Source organism: Rhinoraja longicauda, chromosome 13 (genome assembly GCF_053455715.1).
Source record: "Rhinoraja longicauda isolate Sanriku21f chromosome 13, sRhiLon1.1, whole genome shotgun sequence".
Classification (NCBI taxonomy): Eukaryota; Metazoa; Chordata; class Chondrichthyes; order Rajiformes; family Arhynchobatidae; genus Rhinoraja; species Rhinoraja longicauda.
The window spans coordinates 22,295,971-22,319,553 of NC_135965.1; the positions used below are offsets into that span (position 1 = coordinate 22,295,971).

The following is a 23,583-nucleotide window of genomic DNA, read 5'->3' on the forward strand; positions in this document are numbered from 1 at the left end:
TTGACACCTTCTCCCCATAACCTTTGTCTAATCAACAATCTGTCAATCACTGTTTTAAAAATCCCCCTACCCTGGGTAAAAGAGGGGTGCATTCATCCTATCTATTCCCCTTATGAATTTATACACCTCCATGAGATCACCCTTTGGCCTCCCGAACACCAAGTAATAAGGACCTAGGCTGCTCGACCTCTCCCTCGGACCTGCTCAGTGTCTCGGCTTCTGGCAACATCCTCGTAAATCGTCTCTGCTCTCTTTCCAGTCTTTCCAGCTCATTGACACATTATTGGAAGAATCAGTTAGTCTGGGCACGAATAAATAAGATAAAATGAAGTTTCACAAAAGATGAACATTAAAGAAATAATGCAAAACCTTTATTTAATCAAATATTTTTCAATGAAATGGAAATCATATGTCAGTGTTTTTGTGTAAAGCTAAGTGGTGTCTTTGCTTTGTATTCGAAATAATTGACCAATCTGGATCCATAAGCAATCGTTGTAAAAGATTATAACAAACAATTTGTAGATTAATATTTAAACAGGGAGATATTTCAACAAATCGTAGGAAATGGCAAATATGTTAGTGTAGTTCTTTTCATCAAAAAATTGGGATTATTTAATCACTACCATTGACAATCATCAAAAATAGCATTGCTTGCTGAAATCTTGTAAACTCCTCTCATCCAGTAGATCTGTATTACCTGAGGGAGGAAAGAAATCGTAAATTCCCACGATGCCGTGACCACGGTACCGGCCTGGAAGGCTCGAAGGCTCTTCAGTCGTGCAGCGGATGGTGTAACCAGGAGGGAGCTGGAGACGTCAGATGTGAGGAGCAAAGGCCGGTAGGATGGTGAACTGGGGTTCACCCTCCAGCGCCTTCACGTCCAGCGCCTTCACGGTCGGCTGCCGGAGGCACCCCAGGGACACAAAGACGGCTGGGCGAGGAGAGGAGAGGAGAGGGACGTTGGTTCACGGGAACTGCTCCAGTACATCGGGCAGGCAGGCCGGCCGGACTTTGGACTTTGCATAATGGCACCAAAAATGGCGGTGCCCACGTGTGTAAAATATGCAAAAAGAATTTCACCGTACTGAATTAATAATGGACAGTGAATGAATAGAACATAAGGCCCAGTCAAGGTTATTTGATGTGGTAAACCTGTCTCTTTTTAGCTATAGTTTGCTGGTCTTACATGGAACAACTTCTCTTTCAACCCCACTCTTTCTCCAAATCATGGCTGTAGACATGCCCGTCTTGAAGTGGTCATGAAATAGTCTCCTGTCCTATTCAGCCACTACCCCCCCCCCCTAAACATTTCAGGGCATAACTGTGGTGCAGGTGGTAGAGTTGCTGCCTCAGAGCGCCAGAGGCCCGGGTTCGATCTTGACCTCGGGTGCTGTCTGTGTGGAGTTTGCACATTCTCCCTGTGACCGCGTGGGTTTCCCTCAGGTGCTCCAGTTCCGTCCCATATCCCACAGATATGCGGGGTTGCAGGTTAATTGGAGATAGACGCAAAATGCTGCAGTAACTTCGAAGGTCAGACAGCATCTCTGAAGAAAATGGATAGGTGAATTTTCGTGTCATGACCCTTCTTCAGACTCTTTTCAGACCTGCTGGGTTACTGCAGCATTTTGTGCCTATGGTATAAACCTGTATCTGCAGTTGCTGTTTATAACATTATAGGTTGATTGGAGGGGTTACAGAAAAGATTTACACGGATGTTGCCAGGACTCGAGGGTCTGAGCTACAGGAGAAGGTTGAGCAGGCTGGGACTCTATTCCTTGAAATTCTGGAGGATGAGGGGTGATCTTATAGAGGTGTATAAAATCGTGAGAGAAATAGATCAGGTAGACGTACAGAGTCTCTTGCCCTGAGAAGGGGAATCAAGAACCAGAGGACATAGGTTTAAGGTGAAGGACAAAAGATTTCAGAGGAATCTGAGGGTTATGGAACAAGCTGCCAGAGAAGGTAGTTGAGGCAGGGACACAACATTTAAGAAAAAATTAGATAAGTACATGGATAGGACAGGTTTGGAGGGGCGCAGGCAGATGGGACTAGTGCAGATGAGGCATGTTGGTCAGGGTGGGCAAGTTGGACCAAAGGACCTATTTCCAACTTTAGGATTCCATGGTCTCTGTAGATTTCCCCGAGTGTGTCGGGATTGGTTAACAGGACATTCAATGTAACTTTGTTTATGGATAAAAATGTTCGAAGCAGCTGCTGAGCTTCTAAAACAGGTTTTGTAGGAAAATAACTGCAGATACTGGTACAAATCGAAGGTATCACAAAATGCTGGAGTAACTCAGCAGGTCAGGCAGCATCTCGGAGAGAAGGAATGGGTGACGTTTCGGGTCGAGATCCTTCTTCAGACATCAGTCTGAAGACTGAAACGTCACCCATTCCTTCTCTCTGAGATGCTGCCTGATCTGCTGAGTTACTCCAGCATTTTGTGATACCTCTGAAACATGTTTGTTGCTTTGGAAGCACAAGGATTTTATCACCACAGTAAACCCTCACTACAACAGACCATGGGGGGGGGGGGGGGGGGGTGGGGGGGGAATGGGATCTGTTATTGCCGATTGTCTTCTATAACTGCGTAAGGGATTATCATTGTATAAGTAGAAGAAATAAACAAATGCTGGATAGCTGGGCATTTCTTCCATGGATCATAGATCACAGACCTTAGGCTTAAAGGTGAAGTTACGGAGGTTTATATAAAATCATTGACAAGGTGAACAGCCAGTCTTTCCCCACGGTAGCGAAGTCTAGATCACATTACCTTGCTTTAAATGAACAACATATGTCCTTTCATCAGAAACATCCTCTAGTATGATCAGCGATAGTACAAGTGGTGCCAGGAGCACAATGCAATCCCATGCAGTCCACGATCCCAGTATTAACACACTCACAAGCTTCGGAACAATCTTCAGTGATAAACTTTTCCCCGACCTATTCACAAGAAAAACACAAAGAATTACATTTCTTTGCCTCACGGTTACAATTACCACATGTAAAATTATTTAGTCTAGATCTTTTTGTAACTTTTCTAAATCTGCTAATGCTGAATTCAATTCAGCCACATGCTGGAGTAACTCAGTGTGACATGCAGCATCTCTGGAGAGAAGGATTAGGTGATGTTTTGGGTCGGAACCCTTCTTCAGACTGCATTCAATTTTTCAATTCTGACTGGACTGAATGCAATTTATCTTGATTGACTGCATTCAATTTTTCAATTCTGACTGGACTGAATTCAATTTATTTTGATTGAAAAAAAGACACAGGGTGAAAACAGGCCCTTCGGCCCACCGAGCCATCGCCAACCTTCGATCACCCATTCACACTCGTTCTATGTTTTCCACTTTCACATCCACTCCCTACGTACGAAGGGTAATTTACAGAGGGCCAATTAATCTACAAACCCGCACGTCTTTGGGACGTGTGTGGAAACTGGAGCACCCATAAACAAAACATGCAGTCACAATAAGAACATGCAAACACCACGCACTCAGCAGCTCTACTTTGTCTTTCGATAGAAGGGCTGGAGGGGGAAAAAGCTGGTGATTGATGGTGGTTGCAGGGATCAGAATATTCATTCTTCTTCCCAGAGAAATTTCATGTCTTTTTTCCCCCAGAGTCTGAGCCAAACCATATCCCACTCCATTGTCCAGTTGCTGCCTGATGTTAGAAAGTGCTCAAGAACACAAGTCGTGTGGCGGGAATATCCCGGCAAGCCCGACTCGCCCGCCACGGATGGAGAACCCACCCGGAAGGCCCGGCTCGCCCGTCTAGAGTGGAAGGAGTCGGACAGATGGCTGGTAAGCAGATCAACTGCAGAAGGGAGTGCAGTACCTCAACAGGCCAGTGGGCTGCTGGAGGCCCTGCAACAGGATGGGGTTTGGCTGGACTGGGCGCCGCACCACGAAGCCTAGCTCGCGTACCCGACGTGGCCTGTAGCGGTGGAGCAGCGGCAGAGACATCAACGGCTACGTTTGGCCAGGCTGACCTTGCAAAGCCGCCAGGACAACTGGCCTTCATGGTCTGGTCAAGAACCCTGTTCTTACAACCATCGGGAGTTGGAAATGGTGCCATAACTGACAACTCTGTATACCGTCTCAGTGTACTAATGCTCAACACTTGTACTCTATCTGATACACTTATCTAAGATGTTTCTGAGTGCTTATGCATAGTGGTACTTGTACTGAACTGTTATACAAAAAATGAATTTCCCTGTACTTCTGTACATGTTATCAGTAAAATTAAACCACTGAGAACTAAGTGGAAGTGGAACTGACAAGAAAACCTAATTGAATCCAAATTTCATGAACATGCCATCTTCTTAAAAGCTTCTATCAAAACAACATAGAGTGGTGTGTTTTTAAATAACCAATAAATCTCCCACTAGTTTTCTTGTTCTTAAGATCATTGATTCAATTGTACATTCAGATTGAGGCAGTGCTAAAGTTGGCAGGCACAAAAGCATAGCTTTAGTTTATGAAAGCAAAAGACAAAAATTGCTGTTATTTCTCCGACAGGTTCTGGAAAACCAGACAAATACTGCACGCTTGCTTTGGGCAGTTTCTCTTTCCAATTTATCTAACTGTCTGGACAACTGTGAAATGTGATTCAATTTTAGTTTTACTGATAAAATCATGCTGTCCTGGCCACAGTTATAAGGCAGTTATTCTCTGCTGTATGCTTGTTTTGGTCATCCTCCTGTTGGGAATATACCATTAAGTTGGAGAGAGCTCGACTTTACTTTAGACTTTTGAGCTACGGTGCAGAAACAGACCCATCGAGCAGAGCAGATTCACCAGGCTGTTGCCAGGACTCGACGGCCTGAGCTCGAGGGCGGCACAGTGGCACAGCGGTTGAGTTGCTGCCTTACAGCACAAGTGACTCAGGTTCAATCCTGTCTGTACGGAGTTTGCACATTCACCCTGTGACCATGTGGGGTTTTCCGGGTGCTCTGATTTCCTCCCACTCCAAGGGCATGCAGGTTTGTGGATCAATTGGTTTTGGTAAGTGTGTAGGATAGTGCTAGTGTACGGGCTGATCACTGGTCAGTGCGGATCGATGGGGCGATGGGCCTGTTTCTGCACCGTATCTCAAAAGTCTAAAGTAAAGTCTACAAGGAGAGGTTGGGCAGGCCAGGGCTTATTCCTTGAAGTCCAGGAGGCTGAGGGGTGAACTTATAGAAGTGTATAGAATCATGCGGGGAATAGATAGGTTGAATGCAAGGAGTCCTTTTCCCATGCACGGGGAATCAAGAACCCGAGGCCATAGGTTTATGGTGATGGGCAGAGATTTTCACAATGGGATTAGTGTAGATGGTGTAGATGGTGTAGATGGTGGTCGGCATGAACAAGTTGGGCCGAAGGATCAGCTTCCATGCTGTATCACTCTGTGACCATGACTATGTGCCTAATGGATCTTTAAAATTTTAGACAAAACTGATTTCTGAAAGCTTTGTCAACTCCTTGGAACAGTTGAATGCAATATAACATATTTGACCTTCACACTCACACACACATACAGAAAATGGTGTGATACAATAATCAAGAGGAATAACAAATCAACTGTGATTTAAATAATAGTATGGCACAATGGTGCAGTGGGTGGAGCAGCTGCCTCACAGCATCAGAGACCCGTCTGTGTGGAGTTTGCATGTTCTCCCTGTGACTGCGTGGGTTTCCTCCGGGTGCTCTGGTTTCCTCCCACATCCCAAAGACGTGCGGGTTGTAGGTTAATTGGATCTCTACAAATCGTCCCTAGTGTGTGGGGAGTGGATGCGAAAGTGGGATAACATCGAACTAGTGTGAATGGGTGGTTGATGGTCGGCGTGGTCTAGGTGGGCCGAAGGGCCTGTTTCCATGCTGTACCTTTCAATTATTTGCAAGCTTCAATGGACAATAGACAATAGGTGCAGGAGGAGGCCATTCGGCCCTTCGAGCCAGCACCGCCATTCAATGTGATCATGGCTGATCATTCTCAATCAGTACCTCGTTCCTGCCTTCTCCCCATACGCCCTGCCTCCGCTATCCTTAAGAGCTCTATCTAGCTCTCTCTTGAATGCATTCAGAGACTTGGCCTCCACTGCCTTCTGAGGCAGAGAATTCCACAGATACGTAACGTAATGTAAACTATTTCCCAGTAACGTAAACTATTGCAGTAAATGGGCACATACAGTGCACACCAACAAATACTAAATAATAAGTTTACCTCATAATACTTGGTTCGATAAGTGCATCCACATGTTTTGTAGGGGACACAGTGGAAGTCACTGAGTACAAAGCCTGGTAGACAGTCACAGCCCTCTACGGTGGGTGATTCACACTCTGAGGGGGCACCAAAGTTAGCACAGGAAGCAGGACAGGACGGCATCTGCATGTTGTATTGGCTGTTGTCTGGACACACCATCTCTGTGGGCGAATAACAGAGCAAAAGATCATTGCACATTAGTTAAATAAGCCAAGAGTCAAGAGTGTTTTAGTGTCATATGTCCCAGACAGAACAATGAAATTCTCACTTGCAGCAGCACAACAGAACAGGGAAACATAGCGCTCTGTAAACAATATAATTAATGAATAAAGGTTTTGCGGGTCCTGTCTGTAAGGAGTTTGTACATTCTCCCTGTGACTTATGTGGGTTTTCTCTGGGATCTCTGAGTTTCTTCCCGCACTCCAAAGACATACAGGTTTGTAGGTTAATTGGCTTCGGTAAAATTGTAATTTGTCCCTAGTGTGTAGGATACTGTTCGTGTGAAGGGATCGCTGGTCGGCACGGGCTCAGTGGGCCGAAGGGCCTGTATCTAAACTAAAAAAAGAATAGCAAGGCAGTCCATACCACAGCGGTTGTCTTTCCTCCATTCTCCCAGTGCAACGCCTTGTTCTTGGCAGTGTAGGGCATATTGTTCCAGGTTAATACAGAGCACCTCAGTGATATTCCGCACGGAACATAAACTGAAGATGCAGTTCCTACAATGAAAAACAGTAGTTTAGTTTGTTATTGCCACGTGGACCGAAGTACAGTGAAAAGCTTTTTGTTTGTTGTTGCGAGGGGTTTACGGCATAGGTTTAAGGTGAGAGGGGAAAGATTTAATAGGAACCTGAGGGGTAACGTTTTCACACAGTGGGTGGTAGATGTATGGAACGAGCTGCCGTCGAAGGTAGTTGAGGCAGGTACTATCACAACGTTTAAGAAGCATTTAGATAGATACATTGATAGGATAGGTTTGGAGGGATTTGTCTAAATGTGGGCGTGGAACTAGTGTAGATGGGACATGTTGGTCGGCATGGACAAGTTGGGGCCGAAAGCCTGTTTATATGCTGTATGACTCAATGATTCTATCTGCAACTCTATGTGTAGGGAACAAGCTGCTGGAGGAAATAGCTGAGGCAGTTACAATCACAATGTTTAAGAAACATTTGGACAGGTGCATGGATAAGAAAGGTTTAGAGGGAAATGGGCTAAACGCAGGCAGCTGTGACTAGATGGGACATGTTGCTCGGTGTGGGCTGGTTCAGCCAATGAGCCTGTTTAGCGCTGCATGACTCTACGACTACGTGAAGCAACTAATGTGGTGAGCTTATCAGACTGATAAATGATTATGACAACAATTTGCATCTTTAAAGCCTATTTAACATTTTAAATTATCCCTGGCATTTCCACTTGAGCAAATACAAATCAAAATCTGGCTGAATCTACAAAAGGTGACTGAAAGTATGGTTCTCAAGGTAGAGTTTGAGGAATATCTAAAAAGGTAGACACAAGGAACTACAGATGCTGGTTTACAAAATAAGACACAAAGTGCTGGTGCAACTTAGCCGGTCGGGCAACACGCTGGAGAACATGGACAGGTGATGATCCGGTTGGAACCCTTCTTTAGTCTTATTTGTAAACGAATATCTGCAGTTCCTCGTAACTCAGTGATAGGTGGATACAGATGAGGGGGAGAGGTTGATAGGCAGACGAGTGGACAAAGGTCAGAGATGAAAAGACAAAAAGTGTGAGATAAGGAGATAAGGATAGAAGAGGCGTGAATGTAGGGATTGGACAGGCTAGATGCAGGAAAAATGTTCCCCATGTTGGGGGTGTCCAGAACCAGGGGTCATGGTTTAAGAATAAGGGGTAGGCCATTTAGGACTGAGATGTGGAGATACCTTTTCACCCAGAGAGTTGTAAATCTGTGGAATTCTCTGCCACAGAAGGCAGTGGAGGCCAATTCACTGGATGTTTTCAAGAGAGAGTTAGATTTAGCTCTTAGGGCTAAAGGAATCAAGGGACATGGGGAAAAAGTAGGAAAGGGGTACTGATTTTGGATGATCGGCCATGATCATATTGTATGGCATTGCTGGCTCGAAGGGCCGAATGGCCTGCTCCTGTACCTATTTTCTAAGTTTCTCTGTTTCTCTGTAGTGTTACAGCTATGGAGAAAATGTAGATAAAAAGAAAGTGCAAGGCCACGATCAAGTAGTTTGTGAGATCAGAAATTCATCCTGCGCAGATGAGAGGTCTGTTCCAGAATCTGATCACAGTGGGGAAGAACCTGTGTCTTCTGCCTGAAGGGAAAGGAGAGAAGAGCGAATGACCAGCGTATGAGTGGTCCTTGATTAGATTGGAAACCATGGGAGGTGAATGTGGTTTGCGATGAAGGATGCAAAGTGCTGGAGTAACTCAGTGGCAGCATCTCTGGAGAACATGGATAGAAGGGCCAAAGAATGATTGCATGCTCTGTACACAATATAAATTATTCTCACAGTCGGTATTGTTCTGGAGAGATGATTCTGTGGCAGTTGCTGAATGGTCCATCAGGATCAGAAATGATTCCACAATAACTGTTGCTGTCTATAAGCCTCAGTTCCCTTTCGCTACATTGCAAGTCAAATCCAGATTCCACATTTTCATCGGTGGTGGGACGTTTCCTGCATTCAAATAATGCAAAATAAGTTACAAACAATAAAACTCCAAAGCTCTGGACTGGATTCAAGTTTGTTCTACTAGTTTGCTTTTTGTTTTATACAGCGGGGAAACAGGTCCTTCGTCCCCAGACGTGCGGGTTTGTAGGTTAATTGGTCCTCTAAAAATTGCCTCTCGTGTGTGGGGAGTGGATGAGAAAGTGGGATAACATGGCACTCGTGTGAACGAGTGATCGATGGTCGGCATAGATACAGTGGGCAGAGGGGCCTGTTGCCATGAGGTATCTCTAAACAAATTTAAACATAGTACTACTGTGAATGGGTGATCGATGGTCAGCATGGAATTAATGGGCTGAAGAACTTGTTTCCCTGCTGTATCTCTAAACTAAATTAAACATAGAACTAGTGTGAATGGATGATCAATGGTTGGCATGGACTCAATGGGCTGGGGGCGTTTCTATGCTGCATCTCTGAATACATTATCTTATAAGCTACTGCGTAGGTTTTTAGAAATCTATGAGCTGTTGCCAACATTTCATCCCATTCCACACACAACCCACACTCTAGCGCTCACCATGAGGACCCCTGTCGATCTGCCGCTTCTGGTCTCCCAGATAAAGGTCTACCTTTGACAACTCCTGAACTTTTACCAGAAGAATTTACTTACATATTTCCTGTTCCATCTGACTGCATGAGATTATTTTTACTCGTTCCATCAAAATTACTGCACAGTCCTCGAACCCACTTAATGTAGTTATTTGGCAGGGTGATATCTATGGAAAATGAAAATAAATATTTGTAAATTCAATGCAATAGTAAAAATTAAAGGTGCAGTTAGAGAAGGTCGCCACAGTGGTGCAGCAGTGGATCAAGCGCCAGAGAGCCGGATTCAATCCTAATTTCGGGTGCAGTCTGCAAGGGTCTTCTTGTGACCGCATGGATTTCTTCCAGGTGAACCAGTTTTCTGCCACATCCCAAAGACATGTGATCTTGGCATCATGTTCAGCACAGAGATTGTCCCCATCTACCTGTGTTTGGCCCTTTTCTATCCATGTACCTGTCCAAATGTCTTTTAAATACTGTTGTAGTACCTGCCTCAACTATCTCCTCTGGCAGCTCCTTCCACATACCCACCACCCTCTGTATGAAAAGGTTGTCCCTCAGGTTCCTATTAAATCTTTCTTTTCTCACCTTCAACTTATGTCCTCTGGTTCCTGATTACCCTACTCTGGGTAAAAGGCTGTGCATTCACCCAATCTATTCCTTTCATGGTTTTATACATCTCGATACGATCATCCCTCCAAGGAATAAAATCATAGCTTGCCTAACCTCTCCCTATCGCTCAGGCCCTCGAGTATCTATTCCCCTCATGATTTTATACACATTTAGTTTAGTTTAGAGATACAACACGGAACAGGTCCTTCGACCCACCGAGTCTGTGCCGACCAGCAATCCCCGTAGACTTGCACTATTCTACACACTAGGAAAACTTTACAATATTTACCAAAGCTAAATAACCTTCAAACCTGCTCGTCTTTAGTGAAACCGGAACACCCGGAGAAAATCCACACAGTCACAAGGAGAACGTACAAACTCCGCACAAACAGCACCTGTAGTCAGGATTGAACCCAGGTCTCTGGCGCTGTAAGGCAGCAACTCTACTGCTGCGCCACTGAGTCATAGAGTCAAACAGCATGGAAACAGGCCCTTCAGCCCAACCTGTCTATGCCTCATCTGAGCTAGTCCCATTTGCCCACATTTGGCCCACATCCCTCTAAACCTTTGAACCCGGGTCTCTGGCACTGTAAGGCAGCAACTCTACCGCTGCGCCACTGTGCCACCTCTCTAAGATTTTGCTTACTTGTTTGTGAATGTTCAGAACTAATTAACCGTAGCGAAGGCCACGAATGCCAACAGGATTAACAAGCTCATCAAGAAGGCTGCCTCCATTCAGGACGGAGTTGGATTCATGGGAGGTGGTCTTGAACGGAGTTGGATTCATGGGAGGTGGTCTTGAACGGAGTTGGATTCATGGGAGGTGGTCTTGGAGGTAAACTGCGGAGCATCTTGGACAATATTGCTCACCCCCTCCAAGACACACTGGTCAACCTTCAGCAACAGACTGGTTCCACCAAGATGCAGTACAGAACACCACAGGAGATCTTTTTTCCCTGTGGCTATCAAACTGTACAACTCCTCCCCCTTCTGTCGTAGGGTAGATTGATGCCCCTCCTCAATCTTTGCACATCCCCAATACTTTCTACTCATCACTTTAATTTCATGCTTCATGTATCTTGTGTTTTATAACTGTTGGCAGACCAATTTCCCTCCTGGGATAAATAAAGTTATATCGTATCGTATCGTATCTTAATTTACAGCTTTTGCATTGAGTTGAATTTCCGCCGCGCTCATCTGAAAATAACACAGTACCTGCGTGAGCATTCTCATCAAAACTGACAGTGAGCCCAAAGTCTGTCTCCAGGTGAAGCCTGTAGGATCTTTGGTATATCTGCAGACCATCGTGAAGCTGAATCGGAGGCTTTACCATTTCACCATCCACCTACAAGAAATCCATTTGATCCTCAGATGAAAAGATTACTGACTTTCATTTTTAGTTTTCATTACCACTAAATGTAGCAAGTCAAAGTTTCAATTCATGTAGAGTCAGAGTCATAATCATACACCATAAAAACAGGCCCTTCGGCCCAACTTGCCCATGCCGACTGTGATGCCCAATTTACACTAGTCCCACCAGCCCGCATTTGGTCCATATCCCTCTAAACCTTTCCAAACCTGTCCAAATGTCTTTTAAATGTTGTTATAGTACCTGCCTCAACTACCTCCTCTAGCAGCTCGTTTCATTTACCCACCACCCTATGTGTGAAAAGGTTATCTCTCAGGTTCCTATTAAATCATTCCCCTCGCACCTTAAACGTATGCCCCCTGTTTCTTGATTCCCCAATTCAGGGTAAAAGACTCTTTCATTTTAAATATGTTCTATTTAAAACATACCAAACTGGGTATGATGTAAAATTAACTGCTTCGGTGGCGCAGTTGGTAGAGTTGCTGCCTTACAGTGCCAGAGACCTGGGTTCGATCTTGACTGTGGGTTCTGTGTGCATGGAGTTTGCACATTCTCCCTGTAACCATGTGGGCTTTCTCTGGGTATCTGTCCAGAGTTTGTATATTCTCCCTGTGACCATGCGGGTTTTCTCAGGGTGCTCCCGTTTCCCCCCACACTCCAGGTTTAAAGTTTAATTGACTTTGATAAAATCGTAAATTGCTCCTAGTGTGTAGGATAGTGTTAGTGCATGGGGTGATCGCCGGTTGGCATGGACTCGGTGGGCCGAAGGTCCTGTTTCCGCGCCGTATCTCTAAAGTCTAAAGTAATATCTAGAGTACAGACTGTTCAACCCAAACCTTGCCCCGCCTTCTTCTCCCTTAATTATCTACTTTCTCACTTTCTCAGTTCCGATGAAAGTTGTTCAATCAGAAACCTTGCCTGTTTCTCTATCCTCACACTGCTAACTGTTACCAGTTTTTACTGTTTCCGTAAATCAGTTTTACTTGGTATCATGTTTAACCTAGCATCACGTTCGGCACAGACATTGTGGGCCAAAGGGCCTGTGCTGCAGTGTTCTGTGTTCTGTGTTCTATATTCTATATTGCAACTTACCACAAGTCTTCGCTTTTCTTTCAACTGAACAGTGTGGCCGTAGACTTCAATAATGATTTGCTTCTCCTTCTGAGGTGCATTTTTGCCAAGAATCCTGAACTCCTGCAGCCTGTCAGGAATGCCAGTTGTTTCCGCCAGAGTGTATTGATTCTCGCCAGCAAAGTGATGGAACCGACCGTCAAAAGCCAAATAGTACGGACTTCCCCCAACAGTGCACTTGCTGAACCCTAAGATAAACAAGTCTATTTAAAATCTTACAATGGCATTATTCCTGACCGACACAAATATATCTACTTGCGGTGAAAGATGTCACAAAACTAAAGCTGCAAGCATACCTTGAATTCTCAACGCAACCCGTTAAGCTCTGAAATTATGGTAATAATAGGGAGACACCAGGAACTGCAGATGCTGGAATCTTGAGCAAAACATAGTGCTGGAGGAACTCAGCGGGTCAGGCTACATCTGAGGAGGGAAATGGACAGGCAACATTTCGAGTCGGGACTAAAGGATGCGAGTCTGAGGAAGGGTCCTGAACCGAAAAGTTGTCTGTCCATTCCATACACAGACACCTGCCTGACCCATTGAGTTTCTCCAGCACTTGGTGTCTTAGTAATAGGGTCCTTAATGATGGCTTCTAGGGATACTGTGAATAAAATCTTGTCATCACATTGAGAGAGAAGAAAATGTTGAGAGCAGATGACACTGATGTGAAGACATTGCAATGGTCTGTAATGCAAAGAAACATCATAGGTGGGTGGTATATGACTCAATTGTTGTCCAACCCACAATTAAATAGGTTTCGTTTATCATCATCACATGTACCGAGGTACAGTGAAAAGCCTGGTTTTGTATGCTATTCAAAGAGATCAGATAATACTATACATAAATATAATCAAAAGTACACAAAGTAACTCTGCGGGTCAAGCAGCATTGCTGCAGAACATGGATAGGAGACTCCTGGCCGAAGTCTGAAGAAGGCTCTCCAGGCCAAAGTCCATTCTTCAGTCTGAGAAGGATTTTGAAGTGAAACGTTGTCTATCCATGTTCTCCAGAGATGTTGCTTGTCCTGCTGCTAATTGCAGCACTTTGTGTCCTTTTGTGTATTAACCAGCATCTGCACTTCTTTGTTTCTACATAAATACAATCAAGTAAAACTCAAGTACAGTAGGTAGAGCAAATGGGAAGATACAAAATGTAGAATATATTTCTCAGAATTGTAGTGCATCAGTTCCATAGACAATGTCCAATGACTGCAATGGGGTAGAGGTGAATCGGACAGTACCCTAGCTTATGGAAGGACCCTACCTAAAGCAAAGTACCAGAGGCTGTCTGCTCAATCATACAATGTAAAAGTATATCATATAAAAACCGTATATCGTATAACTCAGCGGGTCAGGCAGCATCTCCCTGCACTTTGTGTCCATCTTTGGTATCAACCAGCATCCACAGTTCTTTGTTTCAACATAAAATAAAGTGTTAGTGTTTTTTAAAAAGTAGGTAAGGAAAAGCTACCACACCATCAGGATGTGTGTAGAACAATGTGGACATCCCATAGCTGGTGAAAATGCGTAACAGAAAGGGGAGGTGTAGAAATGCATCCCTGGAATTACTCACTAATATTTTCACCTTTTGGTTATTTTGGGTAAAGATTTTGCAGGCTGGAGTTATTAAAACACTCAATTAAATACGAATACAAATCAGAAAATGCAGTGGATAAGCCATTGTTAGATACCGGTGGGTTTGCAGGCGTATTGTCCATCCCCCGTCAAACTGCAGACCTCGTTCAATCCACAGCCAGAGTCCGTGCAGGTTACTTCACCGCCTTTCTTGCAGACACATATTTGGGTGCAGTGTTTTGTCAGCCACCTCTCCCCGACCTGCAGAGGATGTGTACAAATGTTAGTCAAGGTGGACAACTATGCGACATGAGGGACCTTCACAAGACACATCTGCAGCAATGTCTCCATGAATCGCTGCAACACCTTTAACATTTTCACAGCACCTCGCCAAAGCTCAGGATGTTTCAAAATGCTTTATAGTCAACGATGTACTTCATTAGTCGTACATCATTATGAGAACTATGATGCACAAATTGATTCCAATACATCACTATTGATGAACTAGAATCAATTTGAATTGATATATTGATAATACAAACTATTATTTGTACAATTTAAAATACATTGTTGTATTTCAAATTACAATGTAATTACAATTGTATAATTGTGTAATATATTATATAATATATAATTGTAATATATAATTATTTCTATTATATATTGTATAATTATCCAATACATAATATAATATAATAACTATTGTACTGGAATCAATTTGTGCACAGCAAGCTTCCACAAACAATAATGAGGTGATCTCCAGACTCGCTATTGTAGATGTTAATTGAGAGATAAATAGTAGCTAAGTCACTGGGGATAGCTACTCTTCTCCGAGAATCTTTTGGGCCCATTTGAGAGTCTACATGTTGCCATGGTTTGTCACCACTTCCACGACCAAGGAACTTTGTTCATGCATTTCCTTCAGCCCTGCACTGAGTTGTTAGGATATACTTACAGGGTGGTAATGATTGTTAGTGTCTTTGCAGCCGCATTCACTGATTGGAACACAACGCTCATCGCTCTGTACAAAGCCGTCATCACACGCACATCCTTCCACACACACCGACGTCTTGCAGCTGGATCCTGCGTGTATGCTGTCGCATGTAGGAGGGCAGGCGGGAGCACAGGTCATATAGGAGCTCCTTGGTGGGCAATAGTGAGCTGCAAAGAGAAATATTAAACATTACCATCGCACCAGTGCCCTCCACTGTTAGAGTGAGGCCACACGCAAATTAGAGGAACAGCACCTGACATTTCACTTGGACAGCTTACATCCCAGTGGTATGAATGTTGATTCCTCAATTTTCAAGTAACCCCTGCAACCCCTCTCTCCCCTTTTCTCTCCCACCCTAGTCTTCCTATCAGGTCCACTGTTTGCATCCCTGTATCCCTCTCGTTATCACCTCTTCCTCAAGCAACAATGGGCCATTATGAGGTCCACCATTCCTTGGTCATCTGTTGCTGGCCTTGAGATGTTCTGGCCTTTTCCTTCTGCAATCCCCCACCCCCCCTTACTTTCGGTTTGAAGAAGAGTCCCATCGTTTTTCTAAAGAGATGCTGCCTGACCCGCTGAGTTACCCCACTTTGTGTCCATCACCATTTTCCCTGCCTGGTTGGAGGGTATTACAATGGAACGGCACAGTGGTGCAGCTGGTAGTGCCACTGCCTCACAGCGTCAGAGACCCTGTTTCAATCCTGAACTCAGGTGCTGTGGGTGTGTGGAGTTTGTACGTTCTCCCTGTGATCACGTGGGTGTCCTCCAGGTGCTCTGGTTTCCTCCCATATCACAAAGATGTGTGAGTTTGGAGATTAATTGACGCCTGTAAATTGTGTAGGGATTAGTTGCGAAAGTAGAATAAAATTGAATCAGTGTGAACGGACGATGGTCGGTTTGGATTTGGTGGGCCGAAGGGCCTGTATCTATAATGTATCTTTCACTCAATTATTAAATCTTTTGGTTTTATTCAACTGAGCAGGAAGACAGACAATTTTCGACCTCGAGAATAATGTTATAACGGGTCAAGCACACAAGCAGATGGAGCAGATAAAGCTGGGTGATGTTTCGGATCGAGACCCTTCTTCATTCCTTCTCTCCAGAGATGCTGCCTGACCCGCTGAGTTACTCCAGCATTTTGTATCTACCTTCGATTTAAACCAGCATCTGCAGTTTTCTTCCTAGAGCAGATAAAGCTTGTGGGGACATGTGGGCAGGTTTTTGGAATTGTTGTTTGTTCTTGTTGTGCTTGGTTTTTAGGTTTATTTGGCTTCTGTAACGTGCTCCCTCCTGCGTGGGATAGAACCAGTGTACAGATGATTGCTGGTCGACGCGGATTTGGTGCGCTGAAGGGCCTGTTTCCATGCTGTATCTCTAAATTAAACTAAACTAAATTAAAGTAAACTGAACTAAGTTAAAATAAAAACTTATTAGCATAATTACTCACGACAGAAAGTATTGTTCCTCCATACAAGTTCTGCTCCCTGTTTCTTGCAAGCATCAGCGTAATGTTGAATGTTATCACACAGTGCAGGGAGTAGACCATTGTATTTGCACATATCTTGCACACAGTTCCTGATGAAGAGATCTGGGTTCACGAGGGAATGGCAAGACTTGTATTTATTGGACAGCATCTCCTGGCACTGCGCCTCAATCGTCACCTTATCGCTTGGAGAGCAGAGGAAGTCCAATTGCCGTTGGCTTCTTGGCAGGCAGCTAGTGAACAGAAAGAGCAGCAGTTATATTACTCTTTGTCTTGTCATTCTTTGCTTTAACTAAATGGCTTGGTGTAGTATGCTTTTAGAATGCATAGAAAATACATTGTTTTGGTCACCATGTAATAGGAAAGGTGTTATCAAGTTGAAAAGGGTGCCGAGAGGATTTACGAGGATGTTGCCAGGACTCGAGCGCCTGAGCTACAGGAAAATGTTGAGCAGGCTAGGACTTTATTCCTCGGAGTGCAGGAGGATGATGGGTGACCTTATGGAGGTGTGTAAAATCATGACAGGAATAGATCGGGTAAATGCACGGAGTCTTTTGCTCAGAGTGGGGGAATCAAGAACCAGAGGACATCGGTATAAGATGAGGGGGGAAAGACTTAATAGGAACCTGAAGGGAAACCTTTTCCACACAGAGGGTGGTGGGTATATGGAACGAGCTGCCAGAGGAGGAAGGTACTATAACAACATTTAAAGGACAAGTTGATAGATAGGAAAGGTTGAGAGGGATTATGGGCCAAACGCGGGCAGGTGGGACTAGTGTAGATGGGGCCTCTTAGTCGGCATGGGCAAGTTGAACCAAAGGCCCTGTTCTCATGCTGTATGACTCTATTAAGATTGAAAGCTTACCTTTGAGTGCCAAATTCCCCTGATTTCCAACTGTTTCCAAATTGATCTGCGGTTTGTGCAATAAGTCCATTGGGCATCCGGAACTCGTCACTTTGCCGGCCATTGAAGTCCCCACACAAGCCACACACCTACATTAACAGGGGGAATGAAGTGCCAAAGGTCATTATGAAGAGGTGACGTGATCAAGATAGACTATAAGAAATATGACCTAACAGGGCAGGGATAAACTGCGATGACCTAACGAAACAGGAATAAACTGCGATTGGCCAAAGTCGGCTTTTCAATTTGATGTGTTGTGAAGTGGACTACTTCCTGATGTGGGGAGGTTGTCCATTGAGACTCTTTGCCTCTCGTATGTGTTCCCACAATTGGGTTTCACGATTTCTATAGACCTTCCAAATAAATGACATTATTAAGGCCATAATAAGATAAGGTGCAAGGATAAAAGAGGCGCAGAACGCTGGAGTAACTCAGCGGGCAGGCAGCACCTCTGGAAAAGTTCAGTTGAGTTTATTGTCACGTGTACCGAGGTACAGTGAAAAGCTTTTGCTGCGTGCTAACCAGTCAGCGGAAAGACAATGCATAATTACAATCGAGCCTTCCACAGTGTACAGGTACATGATAAAGGGAATTGGCGCAAACTCTTTGGGCTAAAAGGCCTCTTTCCACACTGTGTCTCCAAAACTAAAAATTATAATAAAGAATGTCACTGTACCTCGGCACATGTGACAATAAAGTGTCATTAATACATTGAACCATTGACCCATTCACTTCCAAATCATTAGTATGTATAAAATAAGTTGCATAAAATACATGCTTTACTTACCTTTGCATAATATGCTTTCGGCAAACTGATCTCCAAATTGCGATTGCCATCAAATTTCACCGACATGCCAAAGTCTGTCTCGACCATCGTGTAGATACCATTTGTTATAATATTTATACCTTTCATATGGCTCTGGATTGGTGAACGAGCCCTTATTCCATCCAGCTAGAAAACAAAATACATTGCATGATATAGACGCTGCTAACTGAAAAAAACAGAATCATTTTGCAGCATCAAAAACTGAAAATTAACTTGATGTCAACTAAGGTCAACTGAGATCCCCAGGTGCTATTTTACATTAGTTTGTAAAAAATAGATTGTGAAATAGCCGCCGATATAAAGCCAGTATTATGCATTAGCCTTCCCTTTAAAGAAAACACTTGGGTTTGACATTTTCATACATTAATGGAAATGAAAATGTTTTTTTAAATGGCCTGCTTATTTTCAATCATACTGTAAGTTGAAAACCTAATTCATATGTGGAGGGTATATGGAACGTGCTGCCAGAGGAGGTAGTTGAGGCAGGTACTACAACAACATTTAAAAGGTAATTGGGCAGGTACATGGTGAGGGAAGGTTGAGAAGCATATGGGCCAAATGCAGAGGGTGGTGGGTGCCTGGAAGCATTGCAGGACGTGGTGGTGAAGGCAGATACATTCGTGGCATTTGAGAGGCTTTAAGATTGGCAATAATTGAGCCCGAGAATGAGAAGAATGATCCTTCAGTGGTACTTACCCAAGTTTTATATCTCCTTTGAATCACAATACCAAAGAAACATAGAAAATAGGTGCAGGAGTAGGCCATTCGGCCCTTCGAGCCTGCCATTCAATATGATCATGGCTGATCATCCAGCTCAGTGACCTGTACCTGCCTTCTCTCCATACCCCCTGATCCCTTTAGCCATAAGGGCCACATCTAACTCCCTCTTAAATATAGCCAATGAACTGGCCTCAACTACCTTCTGCGGCATAGAATTCCACAGACTCACCACTCTCTGTGTGAAGAAATGTTTTCTCATCTCGGTCCTAAAAGACTTCCCCCTTATCCTTAAGCTGTGACCCCTGGTTCTGGACTTCCCCAACATCGGGAACAATCTTCCCGCATCTAGCTTCTCCAACCCCTTAAGAATTTTATATGTTTCAATAAGATCCCCCTCAGTCTTCTAAATTCCAGCGAGTATAAGCCCAGTCTATCCAGTCTTACTTCATATGAAAGTCCTGCCATCCCAGGGATCAATCTGGTGAACCTTCTCTGTACTCCCTCGAAAGCTAGAATGTCTTTCCTCAGATTAGGAGACCACAACTGTACACAATACTCCAGGTGCGGTCTCACCAAGGCCCTGTACAACTGATCAGTTGACCAATATAGATTAGTTTAAAAATAGACCAAAAGTGTTGGAGTAACTCTGTTGGAGTGTTGGAGTAGCATATCTGGAGAAAATGGACAGATGACGTTTTGAATCAGGACTGTTCCCCAAATCCGAAACGTCACCTATCCATTTTCTGCAGGGATGCTGCCTGATCCGCTGAGTTATTCCAGCATTTTGTGTCTATCTTTGGGATAAACCAGCATCTGTAGTTCCATTTTATTACATTTTAGTTTAGTTTGGTTTAGTTTATTATTATCACGTGTACCGAGGTAGTGTGCAAAGCTTTTGTTTGCGTGCTATCCAGTGAAAGCAAAGACTGTACATGAATATAATCAAGCCGTCCACAGTACACAGAGAAATGATATAGAATATGACATTGAGTGCAAGATACAACATTGATGTCCAATAAAGTCCTGTTAAAGATAGTTCAAAGGTCTCCACTTAGATAGATGGGGATGTCAATAAGGTAGATGGGAATGTTTCACTCACCAACAAAAGAATATTTCACTTAATGAGCCAAAAAGTTGACACAAATACAAATATCAAATTTGAAGCATTGGTACAAATAAAAGATTTTTGCCTTACCAAGGTCCTCCTGTTTCTTTGGAGAGTAATGCGAATACCATACACATCTATGTAGATCTCTTTCAAATAAGATGTAGAAAGTTGTTGTCCTTCATTTAGTACGCTGATGCTGAGAGGAGGTACATTGCTGGTGTCACACAATTTCACCAGCGTATATGCACAAGAGCCGGAGAATGAGTACATGATTTCATCAAAGGTATAATAGTGAGTATCACCAGCAATGTGGCAGGATGCACTTCCTAAACAACAACAACAATCCAAGAAAGTGCAAACAATGTTTATTATGCCAAAATAACTTTTTGTTACAACGGACAGTATGGTTAATAGAACAATATAAAACTATGAGAGACCCTAAAATTATAGGGTAGACTGTCAGAACCTTTTTCCCAGCATGGAAATGTCAAATACTAGAGGGCATAGTTTTAAGGTGAGAGGGGCAAAGTTTAAAGGACAGACTCTAAATGCTGGATTAACTCAGCGGGTCAGGCAGCATCTCTGGAGAAAAAGGATGTGTGATGTTTCAGGTCGGGACCCTTCTTCAGACAGACTGTTTTTTCTGCTTCTAAAGTTTAAAGGAGTTGTGCAGGGCAAGTTTTTTTTTACACAGAAGGTGGTGTTTGCCTGGAACATGCTGCCAAGGGTGGTGGTGGAGGCAGGTACAATAGGAGCATTTAGGAGGCTTTTACATAGGCACATGGGTACATGGCTATGCAGGGAATGGAGGGATATGTATAACAGGCAGGCGGAGGAAATTAGTTTAAGTTGGCATCATGAGAAACAAAGATATTGTGGGGCGAAAGGCCTGTTCCTGTATGAGGCAGATATGATGGTGGAGTTTAATAGACATATAGATACGGAAGACAATCAGAACCATTTTCCCAGCATGGAAATGTCAAATACTAGATGGCATTGTTTTAAGGTGAGAGAGACAAAATTTAAAGAAGACTAGCTGCTGTGCACCCGTTCGGTCCACACCTCTCCTGCATTGGTGTAACACCCTCCCTATCCCCACTCCCCCCAACACCCCCCCCCCACCCACTCCACCCCCCCTTAACATCAACAAGCCCCAACTGCGCAGGCGCGGGCCCGTTTGGTTCTGCACACGTGCGGATCCGGCGGCCATCTTACATAAGTATTAGATCAATGGGCCCCAACTGCGTAGGTGCGGACCTTTTGGGTTCCCATTGTGACGTGGAACACGGCGGTATTACTGCGCAGGCACGGCAGGGCAAGTGGAAAAGGAATTTATTAAAGTTTAAAAGGTAATTTAAAAAGTTTAAAAAGTGAAAAACATTTAAAATATAACAACCATTTGAACCACAGGCCAATGGTGAGTAAGGTGGGCCTCAAATTGTTGCCTTACTGTGTACTGTTTTGGCTGTTTTTCGGGAACAAATATATCCAAAAACAGACAAGACGAGGGTTTTAGTATATAGATAGATGTGCGAGGCATGTTTTTTTTACACAGAGGATGGAACGTGCTGCCAATGGTGGTGGTGGAGACAGATACAATAGTGGTGTTTAAGAGGCTATTACATAGGCACATGGATATGCAGGGAATAGAAGAGTGTGGATCATGAGTAGGCAGAGGAGATCAGTTCATCTTGGCATCATGTTCGACACAGATATTGTGGGCCGAAGGGCCTGTTCCTGTGCTCTACTGTTCCATGAAAACATTTACTTTCAATACTGACTTAATTAATCAGCTAGCAACAGTTTCCATCAATGGGAAATGGAATTAAAAAGCAGATTAGCTAGTATATTTTTACTAGAAATATAGAAAAACTGAACTCAAAGCAGTCTTGAGGATTCAATGTCTGAAACATCTTGACATTTCACAAATGCAATGACTCAGTGGGTCCCACGAACAATAATATTTATGCAGTCGTGGGTCTGTATTTTATTCTTTTCGTACAATCACTCACCTTGCATCTGGCAGCCCAGAACTCCATCCCATATCCCACATATCTCATGCAGTCCGCACGCCGTGGTGTTACAGAGAGTGACGTTGTTGCCCATGCATTTACAGCGCTCCGTGCAGTTTTCATTTGTGAGCCAGCTTTCATACCTCTGAAACAAATCCAACAAGATGACACTGTTAAAGCAAATGGTTCAACGTGAGAAATAGCTGAATGGTTATACATTTGAAGGTTGAAGTTTAATTCATTGTCACAGTGAAAAGCTTTTCTTTTGCGTGCTAACCAGTCAGTGGACTATCATTTCATTGGCACAGAATAAGGTGGCCATTGTTTACTCACAGATCAACCAAGCGCTATGAAAGGAATCGTGCTACTTCAAGCCCAAATAATTTATTTTTAAAATAACATTAAAAACAAATCTGTCTGAAAAGTATTTCTCCTTGCCATTTTATTGGGTGTGCTAACCGAAAGGCTGGCCAGAGGGAAATCAGATGTGCATTTATCCCACAGGACAATCTCGGGAATCAAATCAAGGTGGGGGGAGCAGGGATGGACACTGAGGCAGGTCTGTAGTGTTGAGTTTTGCTGCGCAGGTTGGTGGAAGCATGTTTTTCTGTCGTAGCAAACAACAAAGAAAAGTTGTAAAAGAGTAATTTAAACCAAAAACATTTAATGTTCATTTGGAGACTATGCGTGATGTGGATACGAGGGACCTCAAAGACTATCCCCATCTCTGGTCTTTGTCCACCCACCCATCAGCCAGCACTTTGTGTCTATCTGTGCTGCTCTAGGGTTGTTGGACAACGTTGGGCCACATTGCGTTATTGACCATCTCCATGTTTCTGGCGCAGAATCCATACCCAAGAAGCTTCACGAGCAGAAAATCCAGGCTTGGGAACCCAACAAAGGCCACAATGTGGAGTAGCAGAACGGGGAGCAACGGGAATCGTATCTACGTTTTACTTTTTAACCAGCCTCCAGTGTAACTGCCGTCTGTCTTTGATGCTGACAGAAGCACTAATATGTTCAGTTTCTCCAGAGATGCTACCTGACCTGCTGGGTGTCTCCAGCGCTTTGTGTGTCTTTCTTTTAAATGCATTTTGAATTCATTTATATTCAAGCAACTTGTGTGATTATTACAAGCAAAGGGATTTACCTGATAATATTTGTTGTTGTGCTCACAGCCACACTGACTGTTCGGAATACAGGTGTCTCCACTAAGAGTGTATCCAGGGTCACAGAAACATCCTTCAACAGATGGTAGAAGACAGCTGCCAGGTGCAGATGACTCCATGCAGGTAGTGGGACAACCTGTGCCACAAGTCTCATAGTGGCTACCAC

At 43.8% G+C, this 23,583-nt stretch overlaps 2 protein-coding genes across 2 annotated transcripts; both read right to left on the reverse strand.

The window, feature by feature from the left end:
- Nucleotides 1–476: 476 nt before the first annotated feature.
- LOC144599052 (zonadhesin-like) lies at nt 477–15,333 on the reverse strand. Its single transcript, XM_078409775.1, has 10 exons — nt 15,157–15,333; nt 14,318–14,462; nt 12,586–12,812; nt 11,340–11,469; nt 9,577–9,682; nt 8,751–8,915; nt 6,838–6,968; nt 6,214–6,413; nt 2,774–2,943; nt 477–697 (listed from the first exon to the last, which is right to left on the reverse strand). The coding sequence occupies exons 1-9, from the start codon at nt 15,331–15,333 to the stop codon at nt 2,806–2,808; spliced, it is 1,419 nt and encodes a 472-aa protein (XP_078265901.1). The 3' UTR covers nt 477–697; nt 2,774–2,805.
- LOC144599053 (zonadhesin-like) lies at nt 15,330–23,571 on the reverse strand. The gene is made up of 7 exons (XM_078409776.1): nt 23,399–23,571; nt 22,249–22,418; nt 20,324–20,562; nt 18,370–18,534; nt 17,544–17,671; nt 16,668–16,911; nt 15,330–15,362 (listed from the first exon to the last, which is right to left on the reverse strand). Exons 1-7 carry the CDS (start codon nt 23,569–23,571, stop codon nt 15,330–15,332), a joined length of 1,152 nt encoding a protein of 383 aa, XP_078265902.1.
- Between the last annotated feature and the right edge of the window lie 12 nt (nt 23,572–23,583).